The sequence below is a fragment of the Rhipicephalus sanguineus genome, chromosome 9 (genome assembly GCF_013339695.2).
Source record: "Rhipicephalus sanguineus isolate Rsan-2018 chromosome 9, BIME_Rsan_1.4, whole genome shotgun sequence".
NCBI lineage: Eukaryota > Metazoa > Arthropoda > Arachnida > Ixodida > Ixodidae > Rhipicephalus > Rhipicephalus sanguineus.
Genome location: NC_051184.2, coordinates 61,316,703 through 61,338,831, shown reverse-complemented (window position 1 = coordinate 61,338,831; position 22,129 = coordinate 61,316,703). Strand labels below are relative to the sequence as shown.

Below are 22,129 nucleotides of genomic sequence, written 5' to 3'. Positions count from 1 at the left end.
TACCACCGTCATCACCACACGAGGCGGTAACGAGCAGAAAGCAGCGTAACCGGTGGAGGAAATGGAAGACCGGTGGAAGGAGGCTCTGCTGGTGACGAAAGATCCTGAAAACCAGCTACGGTTGGAAAAAGGAGCTCAGGCGGCGGCAGCGACCCATGGCTATACCTGGACTGAGGAGGCCACCCACCTTAGGACTGAAGTCGAAGCCTGTTCAAATAATAAAGTTCTCTCTCTCTCGGGACCGTTCCAGTAGCAGGGACATGGTACCCTTTACAGAAAACTATAGGTTGAACTGGTCAAGAATCCTTTGCATTGACATTAGAGCTGTGCGAATAGCAAAATATTCGAAGCGAATTCGAATATTGAAGTGTGAGTGCGAATCGAATCGAATATTTCTAGAATGTTTCTTGAATACTTCGAAGCGAAATTGCAGAAAAAAAAAAGTTGGTGAGCATTCCTAAGCATGTTCTTATGAGATAGCAACATAAAAGTGTTTCTTTTTTCTACGTTGATGAAGCACTGGCGGGGTGGTGTTTCATAGTTGCCTTATCAAGAATGAGACAATGTAGAGGCTGAATTGTATTTATGTACATGATTTGGTGCAACCAAAGTGTTGCCGACAAGTTGCCGACAACACTTTGCACGTGATAGGCAAAGATGCCATTTCCTCAGCCTCTCCTCTTTCAACTTCCGTGGAAACCCAACTGATGTGGCAGACAAGGGTGTGCTCCCTTCAAGTCCGGAGTTCCAAATCTGCCTCGTAGACGGTAATATATAAGAACATCTGAAATTTTGGATGCTAGAAAGCTTCGGCGTCCGATCTTTCGGACTTCCTGCCCAAATTTCAGGTCAAAAACAGCATTAATTGAGCCCCCACCTCTTCTGCATCTTTCATCTCCATGTTGGAACCAGCGTTTTCTTGCGTTAATACATTTGCGACCGTAGCGGAGCTTGAAAGGCATCTTTGCCGCAGTACGGGGTTGTGATGAGGTGAAGCATATTGAAAATTTAGGGACCACTTCCAATTGGACGTTGACTGTGTCTTGGCTAAGTTCGACCATAACGGACCTTGAAAGGCAGCTCTGCCGCAATACGGGGGTGTGATGAGGTGAAGCATATTGGATATCTAGGGACCACTTTCAATCGGACGTTGACTGTCTGTTGGCTAAGTTAAACCGTAACGGAGCTTGAAAAGCAGCTCTGCCGCAATACGGGGGTGTGATGAGGTGAATCACATTGAACGTTTAGGTACCAGTTTCAATCGGACGTTGTCTTTTGGCTAAGTTCGACCGTAACGGAGCTTGAAAGGCAGCTTTGCCGCTATACGAGAGTGTGATGAGGTGAAGCATATCGAAAATGTGAAGGGGTCACTTTTAATGGGAAGTTTGTTTTTAGGAATTTCGAATAGTAAAATTCCAGTGCGAATCGAATAGCAAACGCTATTCGAAAAATATTCGAAATTTTGAATATCCACACATCCCTAATTGAAATAAAACACGTGCGTAAGACATTGCACCCTAAAACAGCATCTCAAATTGCTTTAGCTGGCACATGGGAATCTACGAGAAACCGGCAGGTGAAGCACGTGCCAAATGTTTCGAAGAGCTTCTTTGGCAGCTGTAAAGCACAGGTGGTGTCGTGACCAAAGGGTTAGGAACTCAGGCCTGTTGGGTTGGAAGACAGGTTCCCATGTCCAGGAATTCGGGACATCGACAACTAGCGCCATCTGTTGCGTTGGCTGCTGAGTGGCAGCGTCACTGAATGGGAAACGACCTTTAAACATTTATTGTAGTAAAACACCTCAATATACGCTTAAATCACTTCGTCCATATAATCTGGGAGTCATCATCTCACAGTGCGAGAAGTTTTGCTTTATTCCCATAAACTTCCTGGGTTCGAGAGCCACTTTTATGTGCTATGTGAAACTCCATAGGAGAGAATTTAAAAATTTGTATAAAAACAATGCGCCCTCACCTGCTTAAATCACTAAAGTGATCCAATCTCGATTATTCAATCTTCGCACCTGTGAAGTTTGGCTGATGTTGGCGAAGTTTCTGAGGTTCGACGGGAACTTTTGTAAGAAGGTGCATTGCAGCAAAACCACCTTATAGGGGTGCATGCGCTTCATAGTGTTTTCGGTGGCCCCAAAACACGTGAAAATGTCAGTGCTTTTATACAAGTTTGTTTTTAGTGAAGCTGCTCAAGATATGGATGGTATGAATACTGTGGAGTTCTTCAGTTGATAATTACAAATGAGAAATCGTAGGTTAATTAGAGCAGATGATCAAAAAGGCGAATAGTTCCTCGTAATTCAAAGCAAGTAAGAATTAACAAGAGACATTGATACGCATACGAATCTTCCTCTGTTGAGTATATGTAATCAAAGGTACTGATGAACTTAACAATTTATTTAAAAATTATTGGTGAAATCGGTCAGTACAGAAGGACATGTATCATATATATATATATTTATAGGTAGTATTGCAACGTACACCATTGATACTAGATTGCTATCGCATGTAACTAGCTGTAGCTACTGTTATAGCTAATTACTAATAAAAGGTATAGAGATATGGTAATCGTACTCTGTAATTATTAATACTTACACTACACTTACACAAGAGGGTAAATAAGAATCAACTAATCGGTGGATCGCGTTGTAATGTATCACATGGAGTGGAGACGAAGAGGATGAAATATATAAGAACCTTAAGTTGCTAGTTAGTGATTAGGGTACTTTAGCTTAATTAGATGTAAGAATATCAAGTTGCTAATTCGCGATTAGGGGTCTTTTAGCTTAATTATTATGGATAATTAACAAAATTGACAATGACGTACCCGCAAGTATTCACACTGACTGAGGTTTACTCAGCAACATTATGCACATTTGCACACTGACGATATAAGTCATCACTTGTAACGATGAAATCACAAATTTTAAGCTCATAATAGAAGGATTTCAGTATAGAAGCATACGTACTTACATGAAATGCATACGGCATTCAATGTATGAAATTACGATCAGCGATAGATAATAACACGCAACTACTTTTAGTGGTAGTGATCGATGGTTAGTAGTCAGGGATGATTTTGGGGGAAGATCTATGGAACCGAATGATTAAAGGTGACAATGAAATTTTATGCAAGAGAAACATATATTGTAGTTTATTGGTGATCGTTGTAGGCAATTAGCAAGTGTGGGTAGATGGTCAATAAATTAATAGGACGATATTATTGTAATGCATCAAATGAAACTATAGAGGGAGAGGCTGAATACATTTAGAGTGTTTCGCTAATTGGCAATTAAGGGCTCTGCAGCACAATTACAATATTTATTTTTACAGCAAAGCTGTTATGCCCAACCGTTGTCCGACTCGCGATGTAGACAATGATCATTATGTCGGCGTGTTCACCATAACTGTGCCTAGTTAAGCCAAGTGAATCATAGCCAATGCTAATTAAGCGTAGCTGAGCAGGGCAAAGCCTAATTAGCCAGGCATCATTAACTCAGTGGCTAATTAGCGATTATTAATCCGAGTTGAAATTCTTGTTGCATAGTCGTGCCGCGCTCAGCAAGATGTGCCGAGCAAATGCTAATTAAGACTAGGTAATGCTGCGATAATTAGGGTTAATTATGCTAAATAGTTCATTAGGCTTAGATTGACTTCGAATGCAAGCTAGTCGAGGCCGAGCCTCGAATGTGCGAGTTAGGCTAATTAAGCTCATTAAGTTATAATTAAGGCTTGTCTGATTGGGATGCAAGCTAATCGGGACCAAGTCTCCAATGTGCCACTAAGACATATTAAGCTACTGCATGTCGGTGGGCTCGTTGGTTTGGTAGCATTGTAACGAAAAAACAGCACATGAAACAGGGACGGAAAGGGTACACACACGAGCGTTGTGTGTGTGCCCCTTTCGTCCCTGTCTTCTCGTGCTGTTTTAGATGTGAAGCACCTTATAGCGGAGTTCAATCCGGTGGTGGTGGTGTGTGGCGAGACCACCCTTACTGCGCATGCGCAAGCCATCTCCACACACCTCCTCTCCCTCTCCAAACCCCCTATCCACTTCCCCTCCCCCTCTCCACTCCCCCTCTCCTCTTTCCCTCTCTCCCCTCCCCTCCCCTCTCTACTCCCCCTCTGAAACGCGGGCTCTACATGCCGAAACGCTGCTTCGCATCGCCTCATTATCCCCTTTAGCGGGAGATGGTGTGATTTTTTCGTTACAGTGCTATTAAGCTAATTATTCTAATTAATCTGCTTTAGCAGATTCATATGGCGTTGTAATTTATTTGTGATTGGTACTTGTGATTAACTTGGTGTTGTGATTTACTGGTGTTGTGACCTACTTGGTGCTGTGATTGCCAAGCGATACCCGAACGAACCCTATCAACGCCTAGTCTATACTCGTAGTTTACAATGTGATCTCGTGAACACTTCCTGCATCGGCGTGTGAATGCATGTGTCGACACTTGGCTGGTAAAGCCAAGACCAGCCAAGTGTCGACCAGCTCCCCTCTAGCCCAGCTTTGCGCGACTCAGTGCAAGCTGCGCGAATTTTTAAAATGAGGTTAGCCCAGAATTCACATTAAGAATGACTTACTATATGTTGATCTACATTCGCACCTTGGCATGAAGTGCATTACTAATGAATGGCGACGATGAATTCAACATTTTAAATGTAGGGGTGAAAGCTGTCAGTGTAGGACATAATTAAGATAGACAGCTAGTATATCAATCTATGCAGTTATAGTACGATGGCGGGAAATAATAGAATATAGTTAATTATTTATTATTATAATATTATGGCGGGAAATAATAGAATATCGATTTAAAGGAGTACTGCGTTGAAAACAGCGCGAAAACTGGATGAAGGCTAAGGAAAAAAATTCGGCAGATCTCACGCGTTGTGGAAATCGGTTTCGTGCGAAGCAGTCATTGCGTACTTTTGTGCTGTATTTTATGGCTTTGAGCCAAGCGTTACGAGGTGGATCGACGTGATTTTGTAAGTGTAGTAGCTGTGTGCACATCGCGGGCTTACCAGGCACGTCGACAATACTGGCGTATAAAGGGTAACTTATGGTGCGACGTAACGTCAGCCATCACGTTAGAGCACATACGTCAGTATTATACAAAGTAAGTGCACTTTATGGCACAATCATGTGAACATCATACGTAACTTTCGTTAATGTCGGGGTCGAGCAATGCTTCAACTTCAATGTAGCTTGCTGAATCATAGGAATACAAATGCAATGCTTATTAGACTGCTGTAAAAGCGGAGCCAGCAACCGCAGACGTTAACCTGATATAACGCCTGTATCGCAAGAGTACATATGTAGTGTTTATTGCTTTCTTGTAAAATTAGATAGCCAGCACCACAACCACTACTGACGTTGCACCAACATTACGCCTGCACAGACTGTTTTCCAAACCAGTTTATAGACCTGGCGCGGCTCTGTTGTAAAATAGCCGATTGCCGCGCAGAATGCTTGGGTTCGATTCCTGCTGGGGTCCTAAATTTTATTCTTTACGTTCGTCGGGTCCACGCTGCCGATGTCGGTTTCTCTTAACGCTCTCGCATTTAAATTACCAATATCTGTTCTCGCTGTACCTGGGTAGATATAAACTCTCTATCCCCTGTGGCGCATACCCGTACACCGCCGCCCGTGGTACACGGGTATGTGCCACACGTGTCTGGAGGAAAGTGTTTGACGACGTACGCGACAGGATTTTCACATTATTCAAGTCAAGACCCGACAGTCATATTCGTCAAATCCTCTTACCCTCCCCTGCCAATGTTGGTCTACACCAAGTTAAGGAGGCGATCAAGCGAGCACCCAGACGTAGGCGGCTAGATGATAGATAGATAGATAGATAGATAGATAGATAGATAGATAGATAGATAGATAGATAGATAGATAGATAGATAGATAGATAGATAGATAGATAGATAGATAGATAGATATAGATAGATAGATAGATAGATAAGATAGATAGATAGATAGATAGATAGATAGATAGATAGATAGATAGATAGATAGATAGATAGATAGATAGATAGATAGATAGATAGATAGATAGATAGATAGATAGATAGATAGATAGATAGATAGATAGATAGATAGATAGATAGATAGATAGATAGATAGATAGATAGATAGATAGATAGATAGATAGATAGATAGATAGATAGATAGATAGATAGATAGATAGATAGATAGATAGATAGATAGATAGATAGATAGATAGATAGATAGATAGATAGATAGATAGATAGATAGATAGATAGATAGATAGATAGATAGATAGATAGATAGATAGATAGATAGATAGATAGATAGATAGATAGATAGATAGATAGATAGATAGATAGATAGATAGATAGATAGATAGATAGATAGATAGATAGATAGATAGATAGATAGATAGATAGATAGATAGATAGATAGATAGATAGATAGATAGATAGATAGATAGATAGATAGATAGATAGATAGATAGATAGATAGATAGATAGATAGATAGAAATGTTCAAATGTCAAATGTTCGCTAAGAAATGCTTCGCATTTAAAACAACGCAAGCACTGGTACATTGATGAGTTATGCAAAACCCTGAGTGCGAAAGAGCCTGATGTAAGAGAAACGAAGTGCAGAAGGCTGTGTTGAAGGGCTAGTTGCTACATGTTACTGCGTTGAAAACAGCGCGAAAACGACCCGAATGCTAAAAAACATAAGAACACGCTTAATTTTTTTTTAATATCTGGGGTTTAACGTCCCAAAACCACGATATGATTATGAGAGACGCCGTAGTGGAGGGCTCCGGAAATTTCGACCACCTGGGGTTCTTTAACGTGCACCTAAATCTAAGTACACGGGCCTCAAACATTTTCGCCTCCATCGAAAATGCAGCCGCCGCGGCCGGGATTCGATCCCGCGACCTTCGGGTCAGCAGCCGAGCGCCATAACCACTAGACCACCGTGGCGGGGCATAAGAACACGCTTGTGTTGTTTGTTACCCTTCGTCCCGTTTTCGCGCTGTTTTCAACGCAGTAAAAGGTATACCAACTGGCCCTTCAAGAGACCCTTTTGCAAATTAAAGGAGTAATTATTTGAATTGATAGTTACAGGCAAATAATAATTAAGTGTAGAGATGTAGTGAAAATTAATTGAGGGATATGATTACAAAGCATCAGTTGATAGCCCAAAGAGAGAGGGTGAATGCCCCCCCCCCCCCCCCCATTGGGAAATTCTTGCTAATAAACCTTTTTCAAGCAATCCCAGAACACCCCGCGGGAGCGTGAAGCACTATAGGAAAAGTGTGTACATGCAGCGAGCCAGCCGTTCGGTCGCCCGCTGCTCGTTGGCGCAGTGGGAGCACGAAACGAAAATAACACGTTGATATTCTTACATCATAAAACAATTCACATATCCGAACGCATCTGCATGTATCTCTACGCATGAAATGTGAAAAGAATAACACAGTCATTGTAGGTGTTGCCGAGCGTATGTATGTATATCGGACGTAGCACTTAAACGGCATGTGCATTATCGCGTGCCGATGCCGTCAAGACGTTCTGTTGTCATCAATATGAGCCAAACACCGAATTAATGTTTAGTGTACGAATACTTGTAATGCCCTAATGTAAATGTGACGTATCTGAATCGCCATAGACACATTTCCGTTTGAGCATTTGGTGTAGCCAACACTTTTGCGCTTGCTCGCTGCGTTTAGCCGCTATGGCCTATTTAAAAGGTAATTTCAGAGTTGCAGGTCATCTTGCTCACGACTATACATATCTGCGGCATACATTCACCTGCTAGCCAACATACGAAAACACAACCAGCGTTTCTAAAATGCAACAACTGCAGTTAGTATCAACGAAGGGTGGTAAAAGCTTATCGTTTGATGCATATATGGGGCCAGCGACGCGCACGTGGTTTATCTATACTTTATTCAGTATACTTTATACTTCAATGTATACTTTATTTTAGTAAACTCCGACTATACTCTCTGGAGTACTCTTTGAATATCACAACCTCACCTTGAGCTGGTCGAGAGTGTCGATGGACGTTGATTCCAAATGGATCCGCGAATAGCATAGACCGCTCCTGAACTTCATCTAGGAAGCCGAATTGTATCGTTTTAATTAATTTATGCTCTAGGGGCAGGGGACACGGCCCGGATCGCACGTGACTAACTTCGTCCCATGTTTCTATTAGTCATCTCTAGAACGGACAAAGCCTCAAAGCGGTGAAGAGAAAACTTGGTACAGGCAAAAACCAGATGTATGCACTAAGGGACGAGGAAGACAAAAGCACTAACACTATGGGGAGGAGAGCTTGAATAGCTGATGAGTTTAACGGAGATCTGTACAGTAGCCGGGGCAACAAGGAAGATAATGTAAGAAGTAGGAGTAGCCCAGGGAAATCGGACATCCCACCGGTAAAGGCAGGGGAAATAAAGAAAGCCTTGGAGGGAAAAAGAGGCAAAGCCCCTGGTGAGGATCATGTAACATCAGATCTGTTGAAAGACAGTGGACACACTGTGTTATAAAAACTGGCCACCCTGCATACGAAATGTCACTTAACCGTGAGGGTACCAAAATTTTGGAAGCATAGGCGGAGAGTTTTCATGTTACCGGAGGGGGCGGGGGCCTGACTTGCTCTTCCACATTTCTCTCTCACTCTCCCTATATATATGTGTGTGTGTATATATATATATATATATACATATATATATATATATATATATATATATATATATATATATATATATATATATATATATATATATATATATATATATATAGAGAGAGAGAGAGAGAGAGAGAGAGAGAGAGAGAGGGAGAGAGAGAGGAGTCCAACTTCCAAATTAAAGAATTTATTGTTGTAACTTTAGCCTCTTAGGTGCCCGCGATATCATAATCAAGATCTGTAAATGGAAGACTCTAGATAGATTTATTTTTCAATTTACACAAAGACATCGATCCACCTCGTAACTCTTGGCTCGAAGCGAAAAAGGTCGCGTAGGCGACCTTTTACGTTGAATCGTTGACTGCGTCGAGTAAAATCGATTCACATGCGCCTCACAGGAGACAGTAGGCTAACGCTATCACGGGAAGCTTTACTTATATGCCAGTGAGTTCAATTCAAGATGGCCTAACGTAATTCTGAGATGGTAGCAAATACCATTTGCTACCACTACACCTTGTGCGAAGCTGCGGTTATGAATCTGGACGAGTAATGGAGTTGCTCATTGGTGGCTGTTGGTGGCCGAACTTTTAGTAAAACCGTTCACTGCTAAATCAAAACTGCGTACAATCTTTTCTCGGCACTTTTGTCGAAGGGTATCAATATGTAGGCAACCAAGAAATCACCCTTTTTTTTATTGGCGAGTAAGTTTGTGCCAACAAAAAACGTTGGTTTGTGCGAAAGCGTTCACTGACTGACTGTGTCGGGATTTCTTTGTATTCTCAGTATCATTTTTGAGTTCGAACTGGCTTGGTGATGGCGATATCAGCGGCAGCTGATAAAGAATGCGGCTTGTTATGAGCGCAGCGTTCAATTTAAGCATGGACATAGGATTGTTGACCCAACGTACCCCTGCCATGCGACGAAGAGCGTTGATCCTTTGCACTGTTGCAGTGACTATACCATCAACCGCACGTCGCAATAGTAGCTTGTTGTCGAGAGGCAGTGCACAGAAAAGGTCTCCGCTTGGCGATGGGAGTTCCTCAGGCGGCTTCAAACAAGAAGGTCACCAATGAAGCCGAGTCTCTTCCGCTCCGCCTTTTGGCGTTACAGGCCTTATTGACGCAGCTGTCAAGACTGGGAGAGTCCTTCGCAGGCACGGCGCTTCTCCGGCGGCTAAGAGCAAGAACTGGCTCACATTTCAACGCGGCGCTGAACACGTTTCGATATTTAGGCTTGAAATTGCCTAAACGGCGCCCTATGGACCCGCCATGGTCTTTTGTGGATGTTGCCTGTAACTTCAGCGTACCCAAGCTACCAGCGAAACGCACCATTCCAGCCGCGGAAGCAAAGTTTCTTGTGCTGGACCACTTGAGTACCATGTACCACGGCCACCTACAAGTGTACACCGACGGATCAGTGTGCAAACAAACGGATAGCTGCGCAGCGGCTTTCTGCATACCCTGCCTTGGCGTGTCATGGTCGGGCCGCCTGGATCGCGTGGTTTCGACCACAACGGTAGAAAGCGCTGCAATCACCGCGGCTTTGCGAAAATTGCGATCCTTTTCTGCACGAGATGTTGTAGTGCTGACGGACTCCAAGTCGGCGCTACAAAGACTGCATCGTGGCCTACCTCAAGAAAAATTCACCAGGCAATCTCTGGCGCTCATAAAACACCTTATTGGCAAGAGCTTTAATATAAAGTTTCAGTAGATCCCATCCGACGTTGGCATTGAAGGCAATGAAAAGGCTGATGCCCTTGCATGCCAAGCGCGGACATCTGTTCCAAAAGTAAGAACTCCTAAAACTTACCAGAACAAAGATGCGATACGCAATCATTTCAAGGCGATCTACAAGTTTCCACACCAAGCATGTGTAATCCACGGACTTTCTCGTGGACAAGCGACGCTGTTGTACCGCGTAAGAACCGGCTCCGCATACACCGCGGCTTGGTCATTCAAGACTGGGCGATACGATTCCCCGTTTTGTGCCTTCTGCGGTGACATCCGGGGCATTGAACATTTTAGTTGGCTTTGCCCACAGTTTGAAGTGAAAAGAGCATTTATGGTCCACACCTTGCAAAAAGGTTGTCATAGGCACCGGACATTTGAAGACGTCATTTTTCCTGCAGTGCCCGCGGCAACGAGGAGGACCGTGCAACGAATTTTGCTGGTTTTCCTGCGAGACACTGGGCTGTTCAACACTTGGTGACATACCCCTACAATTCAGGAGATGCTCAGGAGGAACAATTGCCGGCCATGCAGGCCAGGCTAACCCCGCCTGCTGCAACATCACCACCACCACCACCACCCATCATTTTTGTGTTCTGAAAACGATTCACTACGGGGTCCAAGACAATTAGAGCGCAGCTCTTAGGCGTCCGTTCCTGCGTTGAGCGGCATCGCCGTTGGCGTCGGCGGCGTAACCGATAGCGCGAACGAGGACGAAAGAGAGCGAACGCGGAGTCTGTCGATATCACGAGATACTGGCCTCTAACCTCGCTTTCTTCCTCTGTCGCGCGCGCTGGCACCTCGGTCGGAGCTCGTGCGCATGCAGGGCTGGCACGTGCACTGCGGCTGGCTTCGCTTGTCGTAACGGGGCTGTGGGCGTTTCACTTAATTGGTTCGCGACAGCTGCAATGCACAGAGTATATAGTGTGCGTAGCACTCGAGCGCTGGCAGTTTCTGTGGCAATATGTAACGAATGTTACATTGCTACAACTGCGGATAGTCAAAACTTCAAACACAGCTGGCGTTGCCCGAACACGAGGCTGCGCTCAGCGAATTAGGCAGTATCGTAATCGCCGGTGAATTTTTTAATTTGTCATAGCTTAAGTCGTCGCTTGAGTTGTTCATCAGCACAACATATTCTGCACGTAAAAATCCGTTTGAGGGGCACTTTTTCATTGAATGTTTGACTTGTCACTGGCCCATGTGCCGAACTTTAAATGGCTAAAATGAAAAAGAAGCGGGCATAAACAGCCTCCTGTGAAATAGCTGCCAGACAGGACGACCCGGGGACCTAAGCCAAGCTCCTAAAAAATACCCTCGGCCGGCGCCAGGGGGGAGGGGGGGGGCTCTGCCCCCCCTTGAGGCAGTCCGGGGGGGGGGGCAAGCCCCCCAGCCCCCCGTACTCTCCGCCTATGCTTGCAAGAATACTAAGATCATCGTAATCCATAAGAAAGGGGACGTCAAGGACTTGAAAAATTGCAGACCGATCAGCTTACTGTCCGTTGTATACAAGCTGTTTACAAAGATAGTAGCTAATACAAATAGGACAACATTAGAATTCAGTCAACCAAAGTACCAAGCAGGATTCCATACAGGCTACTCGACAATAGACCACATTGACACTGTCAGTGAGGCGATAGAGAAATGCGCGGAATATAACCAAACCCTATATATATCCTTCATAGATTACGAGAAGGCATTTGATTCGGTCGAGTATCAGCAGTTACGCAGGCGCTACGGAATCAGCGCTCGATGAACCATAATTAAAAATACTGGAATAAATCCGAGGTTTAGGTGCACCTTAAACAACCTCAGGTGGTCAATAATTCCGGAGCCCTCCCCGACGGCGTCCCTCATAATCATATCGCGGTTTTGGGACGCTAAACCCAACAATTATTATTATTATTATTATTATTATTATTATTATTATTATTATTATTATTATTATTATTACAACACTTGATACTGGTAGAGTGTTGGTTTATTTAAATTTCATTACCAAAAATGAAAGCTCGAAGCCTTTATATTCAACCTGGTTGAATGTTTTCTCCTCAGTGCATTGGTTTAAACCGCACTTGTCTTAGGCGTCAAGTCATGTTACGGATTTCTAATCTTGCATTATGACGGAAAAAAAAATACAATGACCAGGAGAAGCCATTTCTTGACTTGTACCCCGCGAAAATGCACACTGCAGTGTAGCTTTTAGCATGCGACAGCAGCGCCAGAAGACAGCCTAGCGAGCAAAGCAAGCAAAGCTAGAGGAATATCATGACCTTGTCCCTTTATATATGTTTTTTTGTAATTCTGCAACAAGAGCATCTGTAATTCCGAAGTATCCACGTGCGCGTTCACGTGGTTACTTGCGCATTTTTAAAATAAGCAGATGATAGAACATGCACAACATTAATTTAGGCAAAACTCGGTATGTGACACTATCGCGTTAATGATGAAGCGTGTGTACGGGGTTGTTTTTCACGTATTATTTCTGTTGTCCCCTAGCGGCTTATGCAAATAATAATAATTTAAGGGATTTTACGTGCTATAACCACATTGTCAAGGCAAGCCACAGTGGGGAATTCTGCAATAGGTTTAAACACCTGGGGTTCTTGAACGTGCACCTACATCAAAGCAAGATGGCGTCCTACGTCAAAGCAATACGGCCGCCATGGCAGGCAATCGAATCCGCTACCTCGCGCTTAACGGCGCCACACTTTATCTGCCAATCGCTCCTACGGCGGATACACATTATGTCGGTGGCGCTGTAATAAAATTTAACCCCTTTAGCTGACGCTAAGGAGACCACAGTTGCCTATGCTCTGGAGAGACATTCATTAATTAAACTATTTTAACGTCCTCCTTAGCCCATTCCATTGGTCGTCCCACCCTCACCCTGAAGCATTTTCCACCTCACCCGTTGTTGCACAGCCTCCGGGTATCGGCCCACTCGAGGTTCGGTACCAATGGTGTTCGCGCCGCCGAAAGCCGGATTTTCAAAATCACGAGCCATACAACGCTCTCGCCTTAATGAATGATAGTTACTTAGCACCCTCTGACTGTGCTAAGTGTTTATTGACATTATTGTATGATTGAGACGATGACAATGAGGGATACGAGGAAACCGAAGAATTTCACCATCTAAGATTTCTGACCAATTAGGTCAGTAGATTGGTAGGTAAACATAGTGTCTACCAAGTATGAAAATAATAAAAGGTAGTCCGTGCATCTCAGAGGGCGCCACACTTCCTGCGAGATGTGAGTCGCGCACTGCAGCACACTGCTTTTAGCGTCATTGGTTACAGCACGTGACTTCAGTTAACCTGCCATTGCGAGACGCTCAATGCGGTCACTCTAAAGGCGCCGCGAAGAAAAACAGAAAGAAGGTGGGGCTCGTCACGTAAGCAAAACAGGGTACATTGCCTACGATACGTAAGGGACGGCAGGGAAAGAGCTCCGCTTGCAGATTTATTTCCCTGCATCGCCTTGGCAAAGGTAAGGCCAGCGTTAATAATAACATCTGGGGTTTTACGTCCCGAAACCCCGATATGATTATGAGAGACGCCGTAGTGAAGGGCTCCGGAAATTTCGACCATCTGGTGTTCTTTCAGTGCACTGATATCACACAATACACGGGCCTCTAGCATTTCGCCTCCATCGAAATGCGACGGCCGCGGCCGGGATCGAAGCCGCGACCTTCGGGTCAGCGGCCGAGCACAATAATCATTGCTCCACCGCGGCGGACAATGCCTGCGTTTACAACAATGTTTACCTTCTGGTGGCACGGTAACAGGGCAGTTCAATGCCTTCCTACTCTTGCAATAGTGAACGGCGAACTTATTGACAGAAAAAATAAAAGACATTCGTGAAAGGTTGCTGAGCTTGCCCCAAACATCGCCCGGTGAGGTGCTATACGTTGTCTTACGGTAAACAAACACACGACACAGAGAATAAAAATAAAACGGCTTTTCGAGACCTTTCCACGTCCCTTGCTCAAATAAATGAAATATTTCAGCTCGTAATCAATATATTAAACGGGTCCTGAAGAGGGGCCTTTTAGCGAACTTTACCATGTAAAAATAGAAACGCGCTATTCTGTCCCGAATAAAGCTGGCCGCAAGAGCGGGGTTTCAATCCGCGACGTCCTACAATTCTGCAGACCAGCATAGGCAGTCAAACCAGAAGGCGGGTTTCTCGATACGTTATAGGAATCTAATCTGTCTCATTACTCTTTCACCAACACTTAGCAGAGAGAGAAACGCCGCCTGTGTAGCATGTCATGCGTAAATGTGCACTTTCGACGTATAGGTATGTTATTTAGAAACAAAAAGCGCGTTGTTAAAGCTAAAGCGACTTTATTAAAACCATTATTTCTAAGAAGATCATCAAACAATATTCTGCTTGCAGAAGTATTCTTCCGTTACTTCTGTTGCTTATTGAGCTTTAAAGAAAAATGTCTGTGGCAGCGAGTAGAAGACGGCCAAGCGTCTTCACATAATAGCGCAAAATGTTGATTTTATAAATTGAGGCCAACAAAAATTAGGGACGTCAAGACTCTGCACATTCGGAAACCCGCGATCGTCATCACCGCCTCGCAAGCTTGCATTATTTTCTGGAAGTTAGGTTTTTCACTTCACAAAAACAGCAGCGCTAAAGGACGCGTTCTCGGTCTCTTTTAAGAAACCCGTCGGAGCCAACAATAATATCATCGGACGAAATATATTAAGAGGCAGGGGATGAGAAGAAGGGCAGCACGCTCTTTCGAGAGTTCGTAGTTATCAAGCACAGCCAAGCGACTTGTATGTGTGCACCCTTTCAGTGCAACAGAACTGCTGACTCACAGTCGAACAGCCCAACCGGCCGCTCATCGCATGCGTTGCGGTTATCACTCGGCGACTGATCTTCGCGCTCGCTGGTTGCAGTGGATATCGCCGTCGTGCTTTTTTTTATGTATTGTGGTTTTCTCAATCCGCACGATTACGGCAAGCGTCATCGCGCGAATTTTGAACGTTGAAGGTCCGTACGCCACGTGGTGTGAAAAACGGTGAACTAGAAGCGATGTCCCGAATTCCTGGGTATGATCTCGCCATCATCTGTACATTTCCTAATTTCGGAATTGCCTACCTCCCCTTCCACGTTCGAAGTATCCATCAGAAATGAGGTGAGTCAAGCGAGTGCGTCCCAGTGTGCGCTAAATTGGAAGAGTGTAAATGATGTGCAAGGTTGCGCGCGACGTGGTACGTGCCAGCTGTATAGACATCACAAGCGTGTATGCTATCGGAAGAGAGTCGGCGCTTCGGAGTTCTAGCATAGACTTTCTTGTTACCTCTCACGTACTATATACCAGCAGTGATGTAACCGCCATGATAGCATTGCTTATATCATGCAATAAAACCACAGCACTATGGGCGCCGCCTTTCTTTTCTTTTTCGTTTCTAGTCCACTGCTTATAGAGCAGCATTTGTACGCACCAGTGTTGCGGAATGGGCGCCTCCATTGCATTCCAATTCCTCGGAATGAAAAACTTAGCCCGTTTCCACTCCGGGATTGGCAGTTCAATTCCATTCCTGTAATTCCTCAACGTCGGAAAGGCATCTCGGTAGTTTTATCGAGTGAACAAAGCTGATGGCATCAGATGCATTAAGAACTGCAAAGATGCGCAAAACACGTTGCCAAGGTCGAGGGATTGTAGCTTGGTGACATATCTCCTGCAGTACAACTACCCTACTAATTGGCGTAGGGGCAGTTCTCCGGCTACCTATAGTATTTATATGGTCAGCATGTTTGAACGAATGGTGATGTTTTAATATTGTTTAAGCTTAAATGTGCTAATCATAAAATGACGACATGGCGCATTTTTATGCTGTCAAAAGTAGTGTTCAAGAAGACTAAGCAGTCTTGTCACGCCTCTGGAGCGGTCGTGAATATCGAGAAAACCAAGATTTGGTTAATGGGGAACAAAACCCTCTAGATCTGCTGGTATTAGTTGAAACAGTGTACCGCTTGGGCACTTTGTGCCTTTGCATCGAATACGGAACATTGGGCTGCATGCACTGCTCGTCAGCACTCACGCTTGTCAAGCGCGCCTCGCAGGCATAGATGGGGTGAGGATAACCTTCCTTGTTTGCCTGTGCGCAGTTATGCAATGTCTTCCATGTCGCAAAGGTTATTTACGTGTGTGAGGTGCTAAACTGCTCGTGAGGTAAAGATCAGGCTGTGCATAGAGTATTCGCCATTTTCGTGTGGTGGTATCAATGGGAGGCAACGCACAGGATAATTGCGCAGTGAAAATACTGCTTTACTGTTAAATTCGAGGCTCTGACTAACTAACGTTTGAAGTTTGTAAAACAGCGCGTAGACGAAAACGTGCTCTATTTTCGGTAAAATACGTAAATCCATTCCTATTCCCTTCCGTGCAAAAGGCGCTTAATTCTATTCCCATTCCATCCCTCCAAGCGCTTCCCCATTCCATTCCGGGGTCGCGAAAATGCGGAATGGTTCCGGAGTCATTCCAATTCCGGAGTGGCAACTCCGCAACACTGTACTACACACATACGAAGGCTTTTCGTACACATTAAGACTATTCTTAAGGACATGGACAGAGGGCCTCCACTCGTGATGGTAGACATGTCATTGGTGCAAAAGTCGTCGTACAGTGGTAACACATGCGAACATGGAAGAGTCGTGAATGCAGTCGCCATTTTTTAGCACCACGCAGCGTGCCCGTTTAGGGCGAGCGGACCTAATCTCGACACCATTCGCCGTCTGCCGGTACACAGGAACCGCGAGGCTGACCATGTAGCAGCTGCCCACGTCAAGGGCACGATGTGGTAAACGCCGAAGGCCATAGGCGTGCGCTGGGTTCTCCATTAGGGGGTGGAGGGGCAATGTTTTTTCCTCCTCTTATTGGTCGTCCGAAGAGAACAAGCTGCGCATTGGATGCTAAAGTGAAAATGAAGCGATGACGTGCTTTTCATAGTGACCTGGCTTTGATCCCCGCCTTCGCGAGGACATGTAAAAAGTTTTTGTAATGCAACATCGGGGGTCCTCGGTCGTCGCTATCGTCAAAAACCTTCATGGCCATGGACGACGTTAGTCGGCGTTTGTGGTGTCTTGCCTTCTCTCTTGTGTCAAGTGTTTGCACGCCCTGGCCTTTAACGTGTCTATCTGTCTAGTTTGTACCGCCAGTTTCTGCTGTCTCCCTCAACGGGTAGACGAGCACGAAACGGACGCGTGGGAGTCAGAGACGTAATGTTGTGTAGACCAGTTTTATTCGTCCACCTTAGTCGTCCATGCTCGAAGCTGGCGCAGTACAGAGGTGGCTGGCGATAACTCGCCTGCTTGTCTTTCTTGAAATAAGTTACGCTTGGATGGTCTCTGGAAAGATCGAAAAAAGAATAATGTCACTTTAGTCGCAGACACTGGACACGCGACAGGAATGTTTTTTTTGGGGTGTCTACTATCGCGAAATGAAGGAAAGGCTATGCGAACTAGTATTTTATTCGCAGGGAACCACTAGGTGTTTCACGTCTATTCGCACATTTGACTAAGGTAAATGAAAAAAAAAAACAACGTAGCAGTGAAGTGAAGGCTAACGATGATATTCAAGCGTACAGCATGCGCATTACGAGGGGTCAAAAACTGTTTTTAGTCTTATGAACGAAATACTTCTAGTGCTACCGTTCGTTTCAAAGTTTTTAGCTCTTCAGTTGAGCGAGGTGTATATTGGTTTTTCTTTCTTAGCCAGCAGCAACTTCCTGCTGCATGTTTTCCAATTCCGGCTACATGGGCCATGCTGCTAGGCGGATTTGTATTTTGCCTTTAGGCGAGTTTGACAAGACCTGGCAGGCCTTGGTCACTGTAGCGGCGGAACTAAACGTTGTGCTACGTTACATCAGTGTAAAAATCCCGCCGGGGTTGAAACAAAGGGCATACTCACACTTCCTCTTGCGGAGGAGAGCGCCGTAGTGGTAGGGAGAGCCAAGACCGTAGCCGTAGTTCAGGCCGTAGCCGAGGAGACCGTGACCGAAGCCGTAGTGGCCAACGCCGTAGCCGAGGGTGCCGACACCGTAGCCGTAGACTGGGGCGGCGTGGTAGGCTGCGACGGCTGGGGCAGCGTGGGCAACAGTGGCGACGGCTGGGGCAGCGTGGTGCACGGTGGTGGTGGCAACAGCTGGGGCAGCGGCGTAGGTGGCGACTGGAGCGGCGACAGCGGTGGCCACTGGAGCGTGGGCAACAGTGGCAACGGCTGGGGCAGCGGCGTAGGTGGCGACAGCTGGGGCGTGGTAGGTGGTGGCAACCTTGGTCACGGCTGGGGCAGCAGCGTAGGTGGCGACTGGGGCAGCAGCGTAGGTGGCGACTGGGGCAGCGGCGTAGGTGGCCACTGGGGCGTGGGAAACGGTGGCGACAGCTGGTGCGTGGTAGGTGGTGGCAACCTTGGTCACGGCTGGGGCAGCAGCGTAGGTGGCGACTGGTGCAGCAGCGTAGGTGGCGACTGGGGCAGCGGCGTAGGTGGCCACTGGGGCGTGGGAAACGGTGGCGACAGCTGGTGCGTGGTAGGTGGTGGCAACCTTGGTCACGGCTGGGGCAGCGGCGTAGGTGGCCACTGGGGCGGCAGCGTAGGTGGCGACTGGAGCAGCGTGGTAGGTGGCAACCTTGGCGACGGCTGGAGCAGCAGCGTAGGTGGCAACTGGGGCAGCGGCGTAGGTGGCGACTGGGGCAGCGTGGTAGGTGGTGGTGGCGACGGCTGGGGCAGCGTGGGCAACGGTGGCGACAGCTGGAGCGTGGGCGACGGTGGCGACAGCTGGGGCGTGGTGGACGGTGGAGACAGCTGGAGCGTAGCCGGCGTAGCCGAGGCCGTAGCCGAGTCCGAGTCCGTAGCCGTAGCCGAGGCCGTAGCCGTAGCCGGTGTAGCCAGCGAAAGCGCTGGTGGCGAGAGCCAGGAGGACGCAGGCACGGATCTGCGTAGTCAAATGCACATGCACGTTCACACTCTGCCTTTTAGCCATATTGAGAAAGCAAAGGAGTAGCCGCACCCTTATTTTTGTGGACAATGCGAAGGCTTACGAGCAGACCGCGCATCGGTGTGTACATGAAGGCATATTTATTGCGTGGACCAGATCGTACGTAGTCACCGTTAGCTTTGTGCCTAGACTTATTCTTGACCAAGGTGATCACTGACCTCTAATCTAGCCAATTTCGCTCATTTCTATTTAGCTATGTTCTCTGGCGTTGTAATCTTCATGTGTAACGCTACAGCTCTGCAACGCCATCCCGATGCGTTAACCTCGGACATTTGCTTCTTCACCGACTTCCGTAGCCCGGAACAGTTTTCCGGGAATCATTTAACAGTCCGCAATCTTTTACCAAACGCGTACCAGTTTTAGTGTCGCGAATATATTGTATTGGTCGAAGACGCGATAGGTCCCTGCGTTCTATTAATTTCTCGGTCCTTGGGAAATCCTGCATCGGGAACCTTCCTTGACTTGGCACTCTTGAACAGGATAGATTTGGCACATTCAGCGACCCTGGCTCGAGTTGTCTTTAATCCTTCCTGTAGTGGCGATCATCTGATAGCCATCTGTTTAGATCATATAATTACTGCCCCGGAGAGACGTTGGTCCTGTATTCGAATCTGGGAACGGGATGAACTTTTTGTTAACTCTCCTTCCGAAGAACCCATACGAGTTTCCTTCGTGGATCCACGCTGCAAAACGGTCTGGTGACTGTTCTTCGCTTCTAGTGAACTTTCCCTCCGGCCTGCAGACTTCAGCAGTACTGGTTTACGAAAACTGATGCCCGTGCACATGTTGGGAGTTACGTGAATGTATAGTATTGTATCGTGTTACTTCCGTCAAGTCTGGCACATATCCTTCTCTGAGCTGCTTATTTGAAGCTGTGTCACTATATACCGAAGGGAACTAGAGGACTGGATTGGATGTGGCTTACCATGGTGGACTTCGGAGCTGCTGTTGAGCCAACTGCTGATCGATCTCGGATCGGCGGGCTCCTTTTATACGGAAAAAGCGTCCTTCAATCCGCGTACACGTGATGTAGGGTGGGCAGTAAAATTTCAGCGAAACAAGGGCGTGTCAACAATTTCAGTGATTTTTGTTATTCCGAGCCTCGCTCCAGTAAAACGAGTGAGGAAAAAAAAAACTCACAAGAAAACGGGATCATTGTGAGAATTCATGTTGTAGCCTTTGGAGCGCTCCGTGCCCCTTAACCTTGACGAGGACGCCCGTGAAAGACTCCAGCCAAGAATCGAAGAAACTAAAAAAGAAACGATGAAACCCTGAGAATAAAGTGGTCTATACTGCCACGAGTATTACGCAACAGTGGTCTGGTCGTGCCAGTGGAATAATGAGAGTGTGCCGATGAGGTGAACGACGCGCATTGTGCCGTGCAAGATAAAATAAGTAGATAAATGACGTGATTTCGGTACAGTGGACGCGGATAGCAGTACCGTATTTTGTCTAGCGTAGCGAGCCTGCCATTCTGTCGGAACAACTTTGCGTCGTCACCCACCTTGCCCGCTTCATGCATTCCCTCCTTCGTAAAGGACGCCAACGAGTAGTACTGTATCATTTTCAGACTGATGGATCGTCAGCGTCGTTATTCTCTCGGACCCGAAAGTCGCGGGTTCGATCCCAGCCGCGCCTGTCGCGTTTCTCTGGAGGCGAAATTCTATAGAGGCCCGTGTACTGTGCTATATCAGCGCATGGTAAAAACACTACATGGCAGAAATTTCTGGAGCCTTCTACGACGGCGTGCTTCGTTATTACGTCGTGGTTTTGTCCCGTAAAACCCCACAAATTGCTACTGCTATACTACTACTACTACTACTACTACTACTACTACTACTACTACTACTACTACTACTACTACTACTACTACTACTACTACTACTTATCGTTGAAAAATTCGCAGTGTGCTTCGTTGATTTCTTGGGAGGTTTTTTTTTTTTTCGCTTGTAAGTGTCGCGCGATATCCGTCGGCAAGAGTAAATTGCATTCTGAATTTACATGAAGCAGGAGAAGGAAATGACTTCTATTTCAATAAAAAGTTCATGGGTCTTCCTGCCTGCGCCAGAGGTCCTGTAGTCCAGGACTGCTTCGGCTTTGATTGCCTGTCGAGCAATTGGTGCACGTAGCTGTCGCTTAAACTTCGGGTCCACCCTGACAGCACTGACTTCGAATTTTCTAGTAAAAGAGAGGGAGGGGGGACCGTAGAGTTTCCTAAAATTAACTAGAGGGGACTCTGACGCTGCGATCGTTCAGCCACCATGGGAATGATGGGAAGTACAGAAATTTGCCTTGTCTTCGTGCTTGCGGCTTGAAGCGTACTTGTGGCTTTGTTTATTGCTGTGTTTTGGCGTTTGTTTCGGATAAATGAATAGACCGTTGTGAACTTCGTGACCAGGTTTGAATCGCTGAGCCTAAAGAAGTTAAAGTGGCGAAGTGAAACTGCTGACTTTTGCTGAACTTCGTTTTGCGACAAAGCGGATGCAGCCGACGCGGAGCCAAACGGAGCCGAAAGTACGAAGTTTAGACAAATTTGTGTACTACCCATCATTCCCATGCTGGCTGAAGCGTCATGCGTTGCAGCTCCCATAGACACTAGCGCCAGAGTTCCCTCTAGTAAGTATTGTAGGAAACTCTATGGGAGGGGACATCCTCGGCCCAGGTAGAATGCACGGTGCTTATTTAGCGCAAAACGA

General features: G+C 46.1%; 1 protein-coding gene and 1 long non-coding RNA gene across 3 annotated transcripts in view; one reads left to right on the top strand and one right to left on the bottom strand.

The window, feature by feature from the left end:
• Nucleotides 1–18,939, top strand: part of LOC125759836 (uncharacterized) — a 29,786-nt gene extending 10,847 nt beyond the window's left edge. For both annotated transcript variants that reach the window (XR_007417542.1, XR_007417543.1), the window contains exons 2-3: nt 18,676–18,738; nt 18,898–18,939. This is a non-coding gene — a long non-coding RNA (uncharacterized LOC125759836). The remainder of the gene's footprint in view (nt 1–18,675; nt 18,739–18,897) is intronic.
• Nucleotides 1–20,955, bottom strand: part of LOC119405237 (RNA-binding protein 14-like) — a 42,401-nt gene extending 21,446 nt beyond the window's left edge. Inside the window, exons 1-2 of the mRNA XM_049419451.1 lie at nt 20,938–20,955; nt 18,981–19,370 (exon numbers count right to left, since the gene is read on the bottom strand). Coding sequence (XP_049275408.1) covers nt 18,981–19,370; nt 20,938–20,955 — 408 coding nt within the window. The remainder of the gene's footprint in view (nt 1–18,980; nt 19,371–20,937) is intronic.
• Nucleotides 20,956–22,129: the final 1,174 nt, after the last annotated feature.